Source organism: Lissotriton helveticus, chromosome 9, assembly GCF_964261635.1.
Source record: "Lissotriton helveticus chromosome 9, aLisHel1.1, whole genome shotgun sequence".
Taxonomy (NCBI): Eukaryota; Metazoa; Chordata; class Amphibia; order Caudata; family Salamandridae; genus Lissotriton; species Lissotriton helveticus.
Genome location: NC_136070.1, coordinates 947,892,920 through 947,908,197, shown reverse-complemented (window position 1 = coordinate 947,908,197; position 15,278 = coordinate 947,892,920). Strand labels below are relative to the sequence as shown.

Here is a 15,278-nt window from a genome sequence, read left to right as displayed (position 1 = left end):
TGTTCCTTTGCCATAATGGAAGAATTTGCAAACAAATAGCATTCAAATAATGCAACATATACTATTAGCCAGAGCAACGCTTCAACTTGCTGATTACTCGGAGTAGAATCACTATACACCAGCCTACAACTGACAATCACATGTAAATAAATGAACACTGAAGCCATATAACTTGTATACTGAACTGCTTCTAAGAAGCATGCAAAAGTTTTGCTTCCACATACTAGTCACTAGTGGTTATGCTGGTCCATTGGGGAAAGTGGTGCCGGATCCCTCTGCCAACAGGATGACTGTTGGTTGGATTACTTGCGAAAGCTGCTTTGGCAGCTGGTTGGGCGGGGAACTGGACTGCACGCTGGGCATGTCTCCCATGTCCTTTTTGGGATTCATGACCCTAGCCACAAAAAGCCTGGGCAGCCTGCTGGGCTGGGGTGTAAAGCTGGCACTGTGGATGCCCATAGTTGCCCAGACAGTGGAAGGGGCAAAAGGCCTGCTGCTGTGATCGGAAAGCCCAGGGAGGCCAAGGGACCTGGCAGTCACTCCACTTTAATGAAAACACTTGTGCGCTTGTAATGACCTGATAATTCTGCCAATCACCAGGGCATACGACCTTATCCCTTCTTGGGACTCAAAAGGACACACTACTTCATATATACTTACCCAAGAAATGAATAATACTAACAACTAACTAAAGATATATATGGCTATTGCAGAGGAGCTTGCGAATAACAACGCCAACTGGCGACAACAACGCAAGAAACAATACCAGTGACGACAATAATAACAACCCGGGAAAACAGCGTCACTCGGTAAAACAACGCAAGAAACCAAGGGCCACAAGGTAACAACGTACCCCAGGGTACGAAAACACAACACAATACCAAGGGCCTCAGGGTAACAACAATGCGAAACAAAGCCCACCCTGGTGAAACTAAAACAACGCACACTCCTTACAATGCCTCGGGGTAGAATACTTACCACTTTAGGCTTCCCTGGATGAGAGCGGGACTTCCCTCTCTCAACAATTGCCTGCAGGAAGGGAAACTTACCATCCTTCCGGTGCTACAGCATTTGGGTCAGAAGGGCCCCGACCTCCCGTCCCAAGGAACACAGACAAATAATTATATGCTCTGGGTTTCTTTATTACACAATGATAGAAGGACAAAAGGAAGAAATCACTACTATGTCACGATAGGCCATCTATATCACTTACAGCACCAACTTCAAACTACCAATTATATGATCACTAAATGCAATAAGAATAACATAAAAATAGAACTTATATGTATACAAATATAAGGAACCTGAAAATAGGAGAAGATAGTTAGATAAGAACAGTTAGAAAATAAGAGTTCGTGTAACACCTCACTAAGTTTCTACACATCCCATTTCCACTTCGCCAGAGGAGAGTCCATTTCTCCAGCCAAAACAGGATTCTCTGCTCCACCGTCACAGCTACATGTCTGTACTGTGATGAACTACCAGAGATTAGGTCTCAGACAGCTCCTTTAGTAGAAGTGAAAACGTAGGACGAAGCTTCTAGCAAGCCTTGCCCCCTCTCTCTCTCATCAGATTCCGTACCACTCCTCACCAAGGCCACAGCATCGGTTGATCAGGCCTTTGCTATGACTTCAAGACAGAGCCTGTATATTCCTCCGATAAGAACCGGTTTCTACCAGCATGCAGAGTGCAGAAAACAAGTGAAAGCAAAACATAACTTCTCACCTAGAAAGGCTCAGAAGATGGAGACAGCTCAGAAAATGGAGTCGCTTAAGCATAGGCCACTACTCCCGCAAAGAGTGAAAATTAGTATGCAAGATGGCATAAGATTATGCCAAATACAATATGCAAGCCTTGCCATTAAGCAAGATAAAGTCAGAAACAGAAAGGTACATAATCAAACCCTACTTTGTAGTGTGGCAGGCCTACACATTACCATGTTATGTGACAGTATAAATTGCAAAGCAAGATGAGATGAGAGCATGTCAAAGGCAATAGTCAGCACTGCCGTTATGCAAGACAAAGTCAGAAACAGGCCTACACATGACTATATTAGGCCAAAAAATACTGAGATGGTGGTGGGCAAGGGTCAAAATCGGGCCCTTTAACCATAAAATAGCTCAGTCACTACATGCGCTGTATTGGGTTTGTCCTCAAACAAGCATGGCATGCCAATTTGAGATGATTTAATATCCCTCCTAAATCCCAGAGGACCACAATCAGGTGTGGCAATGGAGCACCACCACAGAGGTCATGGCCCTGCCCAGGGAGTGCGTTGTGTTCGGCTCACACATGATGGCGAACCTTGCTGTGTGCCAGCCATCCACCAGAGCTTTGTTAAGGTTGGCACGGCCTTCTTCAGGAAGCATGGGGTGCAGCTGTGCACCTAAACTCCATAAGGTATGGGAGTATTGGGCCAAGAGACGTGGTATTCAGCGACCGAAAAATCAAGCTGGCGGAGCACTCAATTTGCTTCCCAAAGGTATCCAGCATCTTGGAATCCTTATCCGTTGGGGTGGAAGGGAATCTATTTTGATTGACGTTGGCTGTTGAAGCTTGCACCACAAGGGTCTTAAAGGAGGGATCCTGGGAGAGGAAGGCTAGGTTTCCCGGGGCAGGGCGATGGCGACCATCAATCATGTTTAGCTTAGGCCCCCAGAAGAACATCAGTAAGTCTATGACTGAAAGGAAGCAAAGGCCCAGCAGAGCTTGCCCCTGGGTGAAGCAGCTCTGGTCTTGAACTTGAACAAAGGCAGTTGTAAGTGAAGGACCTCCGCTGCCCTGTGCATCACGGTCACAAAGGATGTGCTTTCCTGTGAAACAGGAGAGGAGAAAGAATGTCAGAGTCTGGGGAGGTGTCCAGGCTGCTGGCATCACTTAGCTCTTCGTACCAGTTTTCTTTCTAATCAGGATCATCCTAAAAAGGGGCCATTCCCCTCTTCTTCATAACCCTTTTCAGTTAGGAAGGGCTTGTCCAAAGGCAGCAAGTCCAGGGATGGGTGTGGTTGAATGGTGCCTGTGTTGACGTCGAGCGGCGCTGGTGCAGCACGGATTCTGTGTAGGAGATATGGATGAGTTTGTCAACCAGCAACACCAGTGGTGTCTGGGTTGGAACTGGAGGGACTGTGGCTGTTCGCAACTGTGGCGGTATCAAAACGGATCTGGGGACAGATCCATAGGGCACAGAAGGCATCCAGGCAGCTTGCGGCTGTGTGTGGCTTGATGGTGCCCCAGAGGGAGTCGGCCCAAAGATGGTGTGCATGGCGTCACACAATACTTTTAACTGGGTGGGAGTTGCTCTAGGACCGGGCCAGGATTTCGACTCTGCAGGTGGAGTGAATGAAGAGGGGCCTTGAAGTACAACGTTTTAAACTGGGAAACTGAAGAACGCTTAGATTTCTTTTTGGACTTAGATGAAGAAGTGTTGGAGCGGGAAGGCTATTGTATGCTGAACCAAGAACGCAGCAGATCATTCTACAGCCATGCTGCCAGGAGCTTCATAGATGCTTGCAAATAGACTTGGTGGTGCGGTAATTTGCAGATGCTGTGGAATTGGAGTCCAGGCTCGACCCCACGCACAAGAGACAATCCACGTGAAGGTCAGATACAGACATCTGTCTGTGACATCCCCTGCAAGACTTAAGCCCCAAAGGTTTGATGGGGTCATGTTCCTAGCACACTGGGAGCAATTGCTCAAAAATGGGGGCTGACAAAATGTAGAAAAAAGCAATCAAAAAGTAACCAAGGTAGCTCTCCAGATCCGCACTGTTGTCACAGGAAGAAAGGAACGGATGTCACTGTGCCGGGTTGTCGCATATTTGCCACCACAACTTCATTTTTGGAGGATGACATCAATGCAGACCTGTTAGACGCGACTTATCGGCGTTTAGAGGTACTGCTCAAGATTTTTCAGGGAAAGTCTGACACCTGGGGAGTAATCGAAGGTGAGAAATCTGCAGTTCGAAGTCTATCAGAATTCACCTTCTGGACCTCCAATGGAAGTGCTTCCTTTGATGTGGTAAATCAATGGGTAGTGGAGGTCTTGGAGCAACAACAGCTTTCTTTTAAAATTCAAGACAAATGTTCTAACAAAAAATCTGCAATCTAGACCAGCCTCGTTGAAGCCCTTGCTTCAGTTCAATGGAGCCCTTCCTTGCACCTTATTGGGCACTTGAAATAAGCCCAGTTCTTGCCCTCCGTTCTGCAGGCAAGTGGTCATACACCACAGACTTTCGTCTGGTAATCCTGATTTTCTTACAAAACCTCCAACTCCAAGTCTAAGCTTTCATCAGCAAGGTGAACACCAGTTAATTCCTACAACCCCACCGGGCAGGGAGACTAAGAGGATCGAGGCATTCAGAAAACTAATGTTCGCTTCAACTAGCCCAGCACTGAGGTCAATCAATGTTATTTGTTTATGGTATTGATACACTCACACACTATGACATAGCCAGCAAGGTCCTGCCAGCGGTTCCAAAAGAACTTCGGACCTCTGGCTCAAACCATTCAAGATGGTCAGAATCTGGACAAACACGATTCGAGCTGACCCCGATACTACTGATTCTCTGGGATGGGCAGCTGGCACTAATGTAGTGCTCCATCACTATGCATGGATGCATTTCACAAGTTTTCCAGGACATGCATAGTCCTCCATTATAGAGATGTATTTCAATGGCTCATGCCTATTGGCGACAAAGCCGATTCGGTCCTGGAATGTTTCAAGGGGAGCAGAGCCATGGCATGCTCTGGCTCTCTGGGCCTTACAGCCCCTGCCAACAGTTTATTCACCAGTTTAGGAAGCGGTGAGGATACTCAAGAGGGGTGGCGTACAGGCAATACTAGGCTCTCCAGCCCCGACTGCAGTCACCAATCCTTTTGAGGCCGTGGACATGGAGCTGGCAGGCCACACAAGTCCTCATGGGCATCAGTCCTTCCAGTCTTCCCCCCTTTCCGCAACAACCAACAAGCGGCTTCAGTAGGCCATTAATGGTGCACAACCACCCTGTGGGAGGCACCATCCAGTACTTTATTCAGGGTGGCGATCCATCACATCTGACAGATGGCTCCTGCAGAAGGTTCAGCATGGTTATCCCTAACCTTTCTTTCTCCCCCACCACAACTAAGTCCCACACTAGAATGGCTCTCAGAGGAGTACTTGCCCATTCACGTGCAGAGGATTTGAGTTTTATTCTCCGAAGGAGCCCAAGAGGGTTCTAAACTCTGAAATAAGGATAGATTGGAGGGTTTTAGCCTATCTTAGATGTTCACCCCGTGAATGCCTTCCTATGGAAGGACACATTTTAAATTCTCACACTGGCCCGTGTTCTGTCTGCCATGGATCCGGGCCCTGGATGGTGGCTTTGGACTTGAAGGATGAATATTTTCATATACCCCTATCTTGAAGTCCCTGAAGTGTTACCTATGGTTCAAGTAGACCAGTAGCACTTTATTTGACGTACTCCCCCTTCAGCCTCACTAGTGCCTTTGGGTGTTCACAAAAGATGAACTTGGTCGCCATCTGGGAAGGAGCATCTGCTATCTGATCAGGCTGCCACTTCTGGAAGATCTTCTGTCACAGCAGCAGGAGAGGGTCCTTCATCCGAACCTGCACAATGTATACCTCCAAGCATGAAGTTAACTGATTTGACCTGTACTGGAAGTGGTAGATATGATCCTTGCCGCGAGGCGCCCTTCCACGAAGCCCATTTACACAGGGAGAAGGGAGAAATTTGTGAACTGTTGTGGAGCCCCAAAACAGACCTATGTCAAACTGTTGGATGGTTTACCATTTGTTTTTGTCATTGGTCCAGCAAGGCCTTGCAATGGGTACTATTAAAGGTGGAAAGGATGTGGCGTTATGGGTAAAGCTGCCGACTTCTGAACTGGGGAGGTAGGTTCGAGTCCCGGCGTTGGCTCAACAACCTGTGATTCAGGACAAATCACTTCATCATTCAAAGCCCAAAATATTAACCTGCCCGTGTGGAATGTAACAGGTGTTCATGTATACTACTTTCAAGTCATTGGGACGAGATAGTGCTATATAAAACTGCAAAAATAAAAGGCTGTCAGTCCTTTGAGACTCTTTATAGTTAGAAGACCAGCAGTCCTTATTTAAATCACTTGGTGTGATGAAGTTCATTAGGGGTTTGACACACATGTTCCCTTCCACCAAATTTGTGATACCACAGCGGGGCTTTAACTTGACAATTCTAATGTTGAAGACCTTTGAGCCGATGCACAGCTGCTCATGGTTCTTCTAGCTTTAAAGACTATATTCCTCATTGAAACCATTTTAGTTTGTTGCACGAGTAAGCTCAGGCACTGTTGGTGCAGAAGCACTATACCACCTCTTTTCCAAAAAAACTGGTGCTGAAGACTCGGGCGGCCTGCTTGTCAAAAGTCATGATTCCTTTTCACATTGGATAATCCATCATGCTCTCAACGTTCTTTACCCCACGTTACTCCATGGAAATCGAGAGACTTCATCAGTTGAATATCATAAGAGCTTTGAACTTTTACATCAATCAGATCATGGACTATCAGGTAAACTATAAGCTTTTTGCGGGGTGCTCTGGGACAAAGAAGGGCAAGACTGTGCACTAAAGGAGATTGCAGAGGTGGCTAGTCCTCACATTACCACTGGCTATGCACTGGCCAATAAGCAGCCCCTGGAAGGACTGAGTCACCATTTAACCAGGCCTTAGGCTACTACCATTACGCTGGGACGTGGAGTGCCTAGCCCTGATAACTGCCAAACTGCGACATGGGCATTGGTGCACATGTTCACAAAGCACTACTGCCTTGCTAGCAAGGTTCAACTGAAAAGACTCATTGCTCCTTCGATCCTGCAGGTCTTTTTGACCCGAGTTCACGCCCTACTGTATCTGCCTTAAGAAGGTACTAATTTGGTATCTATTTTAAAAGTGAGGAATCTGACATTCTTTTCTATTCTCTATCCAGCAGAGTTGTATGGAAGGAATTGGGGAGAACTCTGCAGTTGATGCACCTACCACCACGCTCTCAGGAGTAAGATGCTGCACGAGAAAGGCAAGATCATGGGGGAGATGGCCTACGGTGACGTGACACTTGTCGGTTCACTGGTGGACAAGAGCAAGGTTTGGGCCAAGTGCCCATAAAAGTGCCAGTTAGTCTGCAAACCAGAGAACCTGTCTGTGAGGGCATCAGTCTTTACTTTGACTGAAGATTTTTGTAAATCTAGCACTTCGGCTTCCTTTCTAAATACCATGATAAAGGAAGCAGACTCTTCTATGGAAGAACCGGGGGTTGGGGGAGGTCGATGTGGTCATATTGTAGGCTGTCTCCAATATAAATCAAAACCTTCTTGGCTTCGGTCACAATCTAATATAAAGGTTTGATAGAATACTAGAGGCCAGCCTATAGGCAAAAGTAGTGTCTTGTCTGAGTCAGAGGGAACGGGGGATAGTTGCATATGAACTGAACTTACACATACTGCTTGCCAAGATCGATATTACCTTTGGAGTCTAACAGAACTATGTGCTCGACGTCAGTTAGTGGTGTCTGGCACCAGTCATAGATGTGGTTCCAGGTGTAAAATTGACTCTGAGCTAAACCCCAAGCGACTTCATGAGGCATAGCCTGTGCTTAGGGGAAACCCATTGGAGGTACTTCAGCTGGACATCTCTGTGGATTCATCGGCCCCAAGGTGTGCACGAGTTAGCTGGTAAAGTGCTGAAAATGTAAAGCATGGTCTCTTTGGTACTTCAGGGTGCATTGAAATCAGCTGCTGCATCAGTTCCTTAGGGAACTGAAAGCAAGACTTGGGAGCACCATGACATTCTTTTGACTTCTCAGATAGAGCGGCAAGGCTTGGATGAGGCAGTCTTTAACTTCATGCGCTTCTTTTTTTACTTCGACTTACATCGTGACAAAGATTTATTGTGGGACAGGCCCCCAAAGTGGGTCTTAGTCCTCGACTTCAAGTGGGAACAGCCTTTGAGCTACTTCTGTCAATGTTCAGTGACATATAGCTTGGCTTCAGGGTCTGGAACACCTTCGGTTTCATCAGCACACACTACACATGTGCAACACCAGAGGCACACCTCATTGTGATTCTTCACAAACATTTGTTTGAGGCCGCCCCTACAAGATTTAACACCTTTAGTTTTAGGAGGGAACATATTCCTTTGCGCAACTGAAAATGTGGAAGACTCCGCAACTAATGAGAAATAATAGGATTGAGCTCTGGATCCCTGTAGGAAGGTGCAAAAATAAAGGAACCAACGTCAGAGTGCTTGGGTGACACCTATATATGCACTGGTAGTCACTTCTGGGGCAAGGCAGAGTTGACTTAGAGCAGTATGACACAACCTATTGGCACAGAGGGTCTATACTGAAAAATCTTCCAGATCCAGACCTGCGTCTGGGGATATTCTAAAAGTAAGGAATCTGTGGTTAGAGGTATTCACCAGAAACAGTGCCACCACCGAAATCTTTTGCAGTCTCCTGCTAAATCTGGATGGTACCAGATAGGTTCCTTGGGCATGTGCTCATTGGGACTTCAAACCCCATTGTAGTGCCTGCACATGCCATCTGGCGTGTTCAATCAGCACAATGCAGGAGGCCACAGTCCAAGTAGCCTCAGAGTTAGCCTCACTTAAATCCAGGATAGAGGGTGAAACATTGAGATCACAGCCTGAATGTCCTGGACTGCCTGCTGTGCGGGTGGGGGAGATGGGAGGCATGAAATAAAGCACTGTTTCACGAATGGCTAATTCAGAAGAGTCTAATTTGACTGACATGACAGCGAACCCTAACGATGCTAGAAGGCTCATCACCATCAGGTGTGACCTACGACTGCCTGAGGCGAGTGCGCCTTTAACAGTCAAATGTCAAAGTAGGGAAAGACTGGAACACCGAATCCCCGAAAATGTGCTGCAACCACCACCGTCACTTTCATGAACATCCGAGGGGCACAGGTGAGGCCAAAGGAAAGCACTGCAAACTGAAAATGTTTTCCTGGCCCACTGTGAAATGCAGAGAACATCTGTGGGTCTGCAGGAAAGGGATATGATATTAAGCATCCTGCAGGTTCAACGCTAGCACCATCCAGTTGCCAGAATACAGGTCAGATAGAACCTGGGCTTGCTTGAGTAGCTTGAATATGAACTTTTGCAGGATGGCATAGAGAGAGAGTGAAGATCTAAATTAGGATAAAAGCTTCCATTCAAAAGTAGAGTGAGTAACAACCAGTTCCTGCTCTGACGTTAGAAACCTCTTTGTGGACCCTTTGGCCAAAAGGACCTACACTTCCTGCTTCAAATCAGACATGTCCTAATGGAGGTCGAAGGTGTGACGTGGTAGAAAGAAACGGGAGGACCCATTTGTTGGAAGTAATGTCTTGCCACCCTGAAGGCTAATGGTGGCTATTGCCACACAGGGTGGCAGTGTGCCGAAAATTACACAAAGTGGTTTGAAACTATTGCCAAGGAAGACGGTGACTGAGTTGGATCTGTTGTCCGGGGGGGATGTCTCTGAGATCTATGGCCCCAACCACAAAAGGGCTGGGAGGGTTGGCGTGTCAGTTGAATCTGACATGGCCGATATGCCATACCCCATATTATTCTTGAAAAAGCTAAAATTATTGGGGGTGTAGAAGGGCTCAAAGAACAAGCTGTGGCTTGACTCTTTGAAACACTCTAAAGCCCATCTGCCTTCTCAAAGAGGTAAGCTCCATCAAATGGCATATCCATCAAAGATGCCTCTACAACCCCTGAGAAGGCTATACACCACATTCAGGCATGGCGCCGAAACACCACACTCATGTCAATTGTCTGACCTGAGAAATCGGTTGTATCCAGGCCAGATTGGATAATAAATTCCGCTGCATATTCGCCGTCTTCAATAGTTTGGCCAATCTCTCTGGCCTTGGATGCTTCGTGAGAAATTCAGGATCACCTGGAACTGGTATGTGGCAACAAGCTATGTCTGTTGACTGGAATATTAGAACATGGTTTTGCCCAAGTGACCATCTGTAAGAGCCTCATCTTAAAGGGCTTATCAGGTGCCTGGCAAGGCTGAAGTACGTCCGTAAGGATGTTGGTTTTAGCTGCCATGGTCCAGAGCTACATGTCAAGGACCCCTGCAGTGCTCCTGATACCTACCGCAAGAGATGCACTTTCCTCCATGGTAGGACCAGAAAGGGAGACTGGCTTATTTGATAGTGAATTAAAAACAATTCGAAATAGATTGAAACAGTAGCGTCCCATTTGTTAATTTGCCAATATAAAGACAAATCTATATTAAATTGCATATTAAAATATAATTAAGCCTAACAGCAACAGTGCTCAGACACTAAGAGATATAGCAGCGATTAAGGTATCCGTAAGACTTGGACATCTTATATCAATTAATTTTAAAACAACACCCCTTGTTGGCACATGAATCATCAATGAAAAGTGATAAGTGGGCCTGCAGTTTTTATCCTTTATGTTCAGAAGAAAAGCTATCTGCCACTTGCAGCTAGGCAGTTTTCTTGGGCAACCTCAACCATAAACTTGGAGAATCTTACCATCAGCTTTTAGACATTTTAGTTTCCATGGATGGAACACCATTGTTTTCTACAGAAAATAAAATTGTGAAGTCTCTGAGTGATTATAGACAGAATATTTTATAAAAGTTATTTTGTTAACTGCCCTATTTTGAGGCCTCCAAAAGTGTTGCCTATGTTATACTTGCGCTCTATTAGTCCTCCTCCTTAAAGGCTCCTTTGACTTTTTTGGGGCAGGGACGTTTGTGGAGCCTAGCATTGGCAGCCTTCCTGGAATTAACCTGAATCTCCAAGATCAGGTGCTGTAACTCGATGCATGTTACACTTCGGAGCGAATCCTACCAAACTCCTTGATGCGCTCAGGCAGGGGCCTGGGAGGAACCCCAGGCACAAGCGGCACCAGCATATAGGACGTCAGTCTGTGCACCACGAGAGCCCAACCTTCTATGCCTCCGGCAATTAACCCCACGCTCACCCACTGCAGCGGCAGTAATCCACACCTGGTGGGTGCCTCGAGAAGCGTGCAAAAAGAAGGAAAATAGCCAAATATAAGCAGGGCAGCACTGGTGCAAAATACAGCCTTTTACCTTATCCTTGAGCTTTTCACCAGCATTGTACTGCTAACACTGTCTCCGTACAGCGACTCCTCGCAGATTACTACATCAAGGCATCTACTGCAGCTCGATAAGCAAATACAGAATATGCCAGACAGACAGCAGGCTTGGCTAAAAGAGAGGAGGACTGGGGTCAGCGGACAACAGTTCTGGATCCAGAAATGTGGCTCAGCCTCTCCCTCTGATCACTCCACTACTCGGTCGGCAGGTCAGCATACTGCTGCGTACTCACGCGTTGAAGCATTCCCACTTACTGTATCAGGAAGGAAGAGCGATGTTTAAAGCATACAGATTTGGTGTAGTGTTTGTAGACGGCTGCGCAGTAGAGGCAGATTCGGAAGGATGGCAAAAAGCTGTGCCCCGACTGGCTTGGAGTACAGCCTCGGCTGAGCTCGAGAAGGAGTTCGCTCAGAGCTTCTTCTTCGACTTAGCCAAAGACTCCGACAGTGAGAAAGATGTGCCGCAGGAACTACTTCGGGACCATCCCCTCAACTTTGACTGGTCACAGCCATGGAGGCTTGCAGTGTGTCGCGAAGCAGAGTTTTGCTTCTTGATCCAGGATATCCTTTGGGTTCGGACTTTCTCAGTACTTTTAATATGAGGACGATGGTCTTCAGTGATGCAGAGAGTGACCAAGAAGCAGCAGGCTTTTGCGAATAAGTTTGTGAGGCTTTGTCTTGTTCTCATCCCTGTACCTATTGTTCCCTTTGAAAGCTTAGTTGTTTATGTCTGTACTTAAATAAGGATAGTTAAGTGGGGGATCGCCTTCTGCTTGGGTTGTGCAGCCAGGGAGGAAACCGGTACTGAAGTCTGTCCCGAGTGGATCTAGAGGGCCCAACTAGAGCAGTGTGGGGACCCGCTGTTAGAAACCCAGATGGGAGGCCTCTACGCTCCTGGGGATCTGCAGGCGTGCCAAAAGGGCAATAATGTTTCAAAAAGGTGCAGCATGGCATTGTAGAATTTCTCGATTTGCTGCAGTTTTGCTGACAGGACTGGAAACAAACTTTGGGAGTGCAACCTGGAGCCACGATGAACCCCCTCGTGCCTTCTTGGGATACTGAGTGGTGGGATGGGGTCAAGTTCTGCTTATATTTCAAGAGCTTTTTGGGATTTTCTAAATCCCAGCAGGATGTCTTGCTGTCCTTCGATATGAAGTGCTTAGCTTCCTGATCTTGAGTGGCCTGGAGGTGCATTAAGATTCGGTCACTGCAGGCCTTCAAATTGTGGTCGGACCCCAGACACTACAGGCAAACCACATGTGGGTCAGTCAGACATCCCCACAGGGTTTAAACCCTGTAGACTTGAGAGGTGACATAAGTCCCTTGCCCACTAAAGAATAGTGCAATTTAGTGTCTCAATGAGACGAGGGGTAGCTCCGTGTCTGTTGCTGTAAAAAGGAAAGAACTGATATCAACACACATGCTGGCACGCAGGGAGACTGCTAAAAACGATGCGATCTAGTCTTCCGCCTGAGCAAGTATTCAAACAGTGAGGACTCGGACGTTAGAAGATTTGATCAGAAGAAAAGTTACTGAGGGACTATGACATCGACACCCGGGAATGTTTCAATCATGTGAATCTATGACAGATACAAAGTTTCTTGAGTAAACAAATAGAGCCTCTGTAAATTTAAAGGTAACTCTTGCACTAAGATGACTTACCAGGGGTCATGCTCCCCGAGTGTCTCCATGGTGGTAAACATTTCTATACAATCTTCTAGTGCCACCAGGGACTGTCTCTTATTCAAGGATTTCAGCATGCTTTCATGTTTGTCATGTGCCTACATAAAGGTAAGAAAACAAAATGAACACATTAAAGCAAAAGCTAAAGATGTTGGATGTCAGAACTTTAACACTTAGATGTCAGTAATTTTTACCATATATTTGGACATTTCATGACCACTTGCACAAAAACAAAATCACTGTTTCAATGAGTGAACAATCCAATGAAGACATAAATGAGCAACAAATCATCATTATGTTCATTCCTTTTAGCTACCAGAGCAATCTTGGGTGTAAAGGAGAACTTAAATTGGAGAGTCTTGGCGCTCATCTCTGGCACGAGTAAGCAAAGAATGTAGACAGATGTTTAGTCTGCTAGCTCAAACTTTCCGGGTTAATACCTAGATTTTTCTTTGAATATATTACTTGGATAAAAAAGATATTCGAACACTAAACCCCAGCTTTATGCAATATACATGGCAAAGAAAAGTCAGAAAAATAATCAATATATATCAACAACATTTTTCTCTAAATAATAAAGATCAGAAAGAAAAGTAATACTATCATGGTGCTCACAAGGAAAAGTCAGGAATATAACAGCTCTTGAAAGAAAGATTTTTAACAGGCAATAGCTAAACATGCAAAATTGCGAGCTGATGATTATGGTCATGAATACAGCACAGAACAAGAATACCAAACAGACAAGCAATCACAAGTGAAGCAGGTACAAGGCAACTTAAAGTGACATGGAATGGGGAGCAATCGTACAATAAACAAAGACACAAATTAAGATAGAACAGACTAAGATCCAAAAAGCGCGACTGTCGAGCTTCATAGGTAGAGGAACCAAAACACGGGACTCCTCAGGAAAATCCCTAAAAAAGTCACTTGAGTCACTCCTTTGAGAAACCAGCAAAGAGACCTTAAGGGTAAGAAGCATGCACTACTTCTAAGGCCTATGATTGTGCAAAAGGGCTCTCAAAGAAGCATCAAGGCAAAAAACAGTTTGAGTTTAAATGCTGTGTTGAGCACTGTATGGTTTATGGAGTATGGATTTTTGAATATGCATGAAATCAAGGTAAAATAAATTAAATGCTTTGGGATAACATTGCACCAAATTAATACCTCGTAGTTAATTATTTTGTGATAGGTGGATCATTAGCTGAGCTATTCCAATAGTCCTAGTACAAGACAACTTGGGACCAGGTGGTTTACAGGCAGCATTAACATGCAACCTGTGTGGCCTACATAGATACCCAGAAGAGGAAACAATGTCCTTTGTAAAGTCCAAGAGTCACAGCAACCAGATGGTTAAGGAAGGGTGAAGTGTAAATGTGGCCTCAAACTAAAATAGTACATCAAAGGGAAAAACCTTGTGCATGAATCTCCCAACAAATAGGCCCAGGTGCAAATAACCTCTGTAGGAGATCGGTGGAATCAAGTCTAGTGTAAGCTCCAAAGGATATCCTAGCAAAAGACCAGCACTTAGACAACTACCTTTGTCCAATACTGGCACATAGTAATGAAAGGTGCCACTGGAACAATTTACTATGCAACTTTAAGACAACTAGTGCAGTCAGGATGCTTCAAGGTCAATTCCAGAACTACCACATAAAAAGCTCAATCCTGGCCTCTAAAGAGGCACCATAGGCAATAGTCCAAGGCCCTAAAAGCTCTTTTAGCGGGGTAGGCTGAGGACCTCACTTGGCACTTACCGTGAAATGCCGAAAGATGACCCAAAATAGATACCCCATCCTTGCCTGCTCTGAAAGAGGGCTGAAAACAAACTATGGACCTTCAAGGGGAGGTTCTGGTTGGGCCGAGTATCATGCTCCCCAGGGCGTCTGAGGCTTAACACCCTTATAAGAGGCCCTAATAATTACTAAGTGCCATGCCAGGAAAAAGACCATTAGGATGTAATTTACAAATCCCCAATATGTAAACGGAAAGGCCACTGTGTGAGACAGTGTCATACTTTGTAGGGTACCTATGTGGAGAAAACCAATTTGGGGCTTCAAGCATTCAATGGGCAAAACCTGGCATTAGGCCATGCCTCGCACCTTTAGGGAAACCTCATGGAGCAACCTCAAAGGTTGCTTCAAGCGAGGTTTGTTATTCTGTTCTTTAGAGAGCTCCAGAAGAAAACTTGAAGTGAAGGACTGGGGCTTTGGAAGTCAGGAGGTAAATAGGAAGAGAAGATGAGGTGCGAGCTGTAGGGCGCTTTTTTTTTTAAGTTATTTTTGTGCTTGCCAAAAAATTATCTCTATGCTCCAGCCTGGTTTTCCCTTCAGTTTGAGAAAATGGGGCGAGAAATACTGCGTAGAAATATCAACAAGAAGAGCAGGTCTTGAGAAAGTTCACTGAAAAAGACTAATTTTGAAACCATTGTAACTCATTTTGTAATTACAAGGATAA

General features: G+C 45.6%; 1 protein-coding gene across 1 annotated transcript in view; it reads right to left on the bottom strand.

Annotated features, from left to right (window-relative positions):
* USP4 (ubiquitin specific peptidase 4) overlaps positions 1–15,278 on the bottom strand; it is a 742,179-nt gene that overhangs the window by 120,379 nt on the left and 606,522 nt on the right. The window contains exon 18 of the mRNA XM_078661202.1: positions 12,804–12,922. Within this exon, the coding sequence (XP_078517328.1) occupies positions 12,804–12,922 (119 nt within the window). The remainder of the gene's footprint in view (positions 1–12,803; positions 12,923–15,278) is intronic.